The sequence below is a fragment of the Crocuta crocuta genome, unplaced genomic scaffold, assembly GCF_008692635.1.
Source record: "Crocuta crocuta isolate KB4526 unplaced genomic scaffold, BGI_CrCroc_1.0 scaffold550, whole genome shotgun sequence".
Taxonomy (NCBI): domain Eukaryota; kingdom Metazoa; phylum Chordata; class Mammalia; order Carnivora; family Hyaenidae; genus Crocuta; species Crocuta crocuta.
The window spans coordinates 153,120-157,286 of NW_027529535.1; the positions used below are offsets into that span (position 1 = coordinate 153,120).

The 4,167-nt window shown below is 38.2% G+C and overlaps 1 protein-coding gene across 1 annotated transcript in view; it reads left to right on the forward strand.

Moving 5' to 3' along the window:
* Positions 1-4,167, forward strand: part of STK26 (serine/threonine kinase 26) — a 54,786-nt gene that overhangs the window by 44,705 nt on the left and 5,914 nt on the right. The window contains exons 4-6 of the mRNA XM_077761300.1: positions 700-808; positions 893-1,050; positions 2,809-2,998. Of these exons, the coding sequence (XP_077617426.1) occupies positions 700-808; positions 893-1,050; positions 2,809-2,998 (457 nt within the window). The remainder of the gene's footprint in view (positions 1-699; positions 809-892; positions 1,051-2,808; positions 2,999-4,167) is intronic.

Below are 4,167 nucleotides of genomic sequence, written 5' to 3' on the forward strand. Positions count from 1 at the left end.
ATCCTGGCTAACTTTTAAAATTTCAGCCTCAGAAAGGATGCCTGCATTACAGTGTTATTGAGAAATATAAATGCTAAGAATTGTGCTGTGCCTGATCTGTACAATTCAGTTGAGTTGCTGAGACTCTCTGTCTCAAAATCAGTTTAGTGTAAATAGTTAATCATTTAAATAGCAAATGTCAAAATTTAAGTAGCTGATTTCTTTTTTCCTAGCCAAGAAAGATGAAAGAAAGAAAGAAAGAAAGAAAGAAAGAAAGAAAGAAAGAAAGAAAGAAAGAAAGAAAGAAAGAAAGAAGGAAGGAAAGAAAGAAAGAAAGAATTTTTTTAAGAAAGAAAAGAAAGCTAGTTCTGTCATTATTTAAGTGTATTTCTTAAATCTTTTATGTAAATATTTAAGAACATCAAGATTTAGAGCTAGTACATACAGAGGTAACACTGCTTGTATGATCTTTAGAGATTAAATCTAATCATTAAAAAACCATTTCAGCCCTTTGACTTAACTTGTTTATTCTCTTCCCTCACCTTTTTAGTTTTTTCTCCTTTGTTTAAATATTGGCTTAATAAGCAGAATTGCTTCATATATCTAAGTGATTCTTCATATATCTAAGTGATTCCCTTATTTCAAAGATCATACCAATTTTGAACTTCATTGTTTGGAACTTACATATGTTTGTAAAAGTGTGTGTGTTTTCCCCCTAAGCTTCGAGCTGGTCCATTTGATGAGTTCCAGATCGCTACCATGCTAAAGGAAATTTTGAAAGGTCTGGACTATCTGCATTCAGAAAAGAAAATTCACCGAGACATAAAAGGTATACAAAAATCTTACATGAACCTGAGAAAAATAGCTGCATTCTGAGGAAGCTGAGGGTTTTTTGTTTCTTTGTTCCTCCTAGCTGCCAATGTCTTGCTGTCAGAACAAGGAGATGTTAAACTTGCTGACTTTGGAGTTGCCGGCCAGCTGACAGATACACAAATTAAAAGAAATACCTTTGTGGGAACACCATTTTGGATGGCTCCTGAAGTTATTCAACAGTCAGCTTATGACTCAAAAGTAAAGTGTTACCTGTATAATGTTGTTTTTAATGTTTCATATAGTGTGCTATTCTATATAATAAACCGCCCTAATTTTCATTCTTTTAAAAGTATTTCTTTTTTTAAACTTTTTTTAACGTTTTATTTACTTTGAGAGAGAGAGAGAGACAGCGTGAGCAGGGGAGGGTCAGAGAGGGAGACATAGACTCTGAAACAGGCTCCACGCTCTGAGCTAGCTGTCAGCACAGAGCCCGACTCGAACCCATGAACCGTGAGATCATGACCTGAGCCAAAGTTGGACGCTTAACCGACTAAGCCACCCAGGGGCCCCTAAAAGTATTTCTAAAGCTAGAGTTATGTCATGTGTTACTTCTAAATCATAAGTTCCCTGGATGCTGATAATATTTGGACCATATTCCCTTCAGTGGCCTTCCATCCCACTTAGAATAAAATCCAGAGTCCTTACTATCACCTACATGGCTCTTGATGATCTGGCCCTTGTCTGCCTCTTCAGCTTCATCTCCTATTAATTACTCTCCTCCATATTCTATCTACTTTGGCCACAGTGCTATGTCCCCAAACATAGCAAGTACACTCTGGTCTCAGGACCTTTGCACTCACCATTCCTTCTATCTGGAATAGCTTCCCTCCCAATCAGGTCTCTGCTTAAACATTACCTAACAGAGTAGTCTACCTTAGCCAGCCCATGTAAATTTGCAGCCCCTTGGCTCAATCATCCATTATTCCGTGATCCTGACTTATTATTTTCTTCATAGAACCTAGCACCACCTGACATTGTATAATTTACTTATTTGACTCTTCTGTTAGAACATAAGCCCCTTGAGAGCAGGGATTTTTGTCTGCTTTATTCACCACCGGAATCCTCAATGCCTAGAATGTAGTGCCTGGCAAAAAGTTTGGGAATTTGATAATTTTTTAATGTTTTATTTATTTCTGAGAGAGAGAGAGACAGTGTGAGCAGGGGAGGGTCAGAGAGAGAGATACACAGAATCTGAAGCAGGCTCCAGGCTCTGAGCTAGCTGTCAGCACAGAGCCCAACGCGGGGCTCGAACCCACAAACCGTGAGATCATAACCTGAGCCGAAGTTGGACGCTTAACCAACTGAGACACCCAGGCGCCCCGATAATTTTTTTTAAGTAGGCTTCACATCCAGTGCCAAGCCCAGTGTGGGGCTTAACCTCGCCACCCTTAGATCCGTACCTGAGCTAAGATCAAGAGTTAGACACTTAACTGACTGAGCTACCCAGTGGCCCCAGGAATTTGTTAATTTTTTAAAATAAATGAATTCTATTAATAAAAATGTATTGCCATTACATTTCTTGAGATACTTTATGTTTTTTAACTTTGCTTGTTTATTTATTTATGTCCTCTCTGCCCCCAATGTGAGTCTTGAACTCATTACCCCGTGGTCAAGAATTGCATGCTCTTCCAAGTGAGCCAGCTAGGCACCCCTCTTAAGACACTCTTTTTTTTTTTTTTAAGTTTATTTATTTATTTTGAGAGAGAGAGTGAGGAGGGGAGGGGCAGAGAGAGAATCCCAAGCAGGCTCCACACTGTCACCAAGAAGCCTGATGCTGGGCTCAACCTCACGAATTGTGCAATCATAACCTGAGCCAAAACCAAGAGTAAGACGCGCAACCCACTGAGCCACCCAGGTGCCTCAGGACACTTTAATATCATATGAGCTACAGGCTATTTTGTGGCAGTCTGTTGGAATGGAATTTCAAGGTAATATTTTTTCTTTCTCTTGCCTCAGGCTGACATTTGGTCATTGGGAATTACTGCTATTGAGCTAGCCAAAGGAGAGCCACCCAACTCTGATATGCATCCAATGAGAGTTCTGTTTCTTATTCCAAAAAACAACCCTCCAACTCTTGTTGGAGACTTTACAAAGTCCTTTAAGGAGTTTATTGATGCTTGCCTGAACAAAGATCCGTCATTTGTGAGTATATATTCCTATTACTACTATTTGTTTTCTATTATTAAATCTATATAAAGCAAATGTGGTTTTGCCACAGTGTGGAATACAGTGCATGGGAAAATTGTCTAAGATCCTTCTAGAAACTTGGTTCTTCCTTCTGTTTTGCTAATTCTGTTCAGTTCTTAATAAGATCCTTACTTCCTTTTCTCCTTCCCGTGTATCTTTTTCTCTTTCTCCTGGCCCCTAGCTTCCTCCTTATTCTATTGATCATTTCCTATTTCAGTGGGAAAGAAATTTAAGAAATAAATTTCCTGTTATAGGATGTTATTATTAAAGTACGTGTGTAACTATTCACAGTCATTTTTATTCAATGGCATTTTCATTTTTCATGGAAAGTTATGTGTGCCTTTCACTCGTTTCAAAATTTAACATTGAGAAATTCCTACACGAAGTTGTATGTTTTTACTGACATCTAGTGAACTCCACTCATTTACCTGGCAGATTTGATCACAGTTGCTTTACTGCTTCTAAAATAAAGCTGCCTGGTGACTTCTAGAAGCTAGAAATGTACAAGAACTAAGTTGTGATGTAACTGTTTTAAAATTGAGAATGAACATTCTGATATTGACAAAATAGTAGGAGAGAACTATCCCCCACGGGATGTGGCATTTGTATTTAGATGCACTATGGATTCACATGTGATGGGAAAAGGATTAGTCTGGGGGCCACATGATATGTGCAGATGATAATAAAGTTATAGCTTTGCTAGTTTTCATCCAGTTTTTTTTTAACTTACAGTAAATAAAAGTATTTTTGAAAGCACTATTGTGAAATCGTTGTAAATTTTTACTCCCATTTTCAAAATTCTGCCATGTGTCTCTCTGCTTTTGAGAAGGCCCCACCTGCCAGTTTGCTGGTGGACAGGCCACCTTTTTGCCCATTAGGCTTGAACAAATTGGTACCAGAGTAGTAAATTTAATTTGGTTGCCCTGAGCCACTTCAAAGAATAGAATTAGCCATTGCCCTACAGCATTTTAGCTGTCTTTGTGTCTATAGACATGCTTTTCAGACATACCTTTTCAGCTTAATAATGGAAGTTTTTTTTTGTTTTTTTGTTTTTTTTACCAAACATTGCAATCATAAAGGGCCTCGAAATATTCATGTGACCTTCATATCTTTCCCTAGCGTCCCACA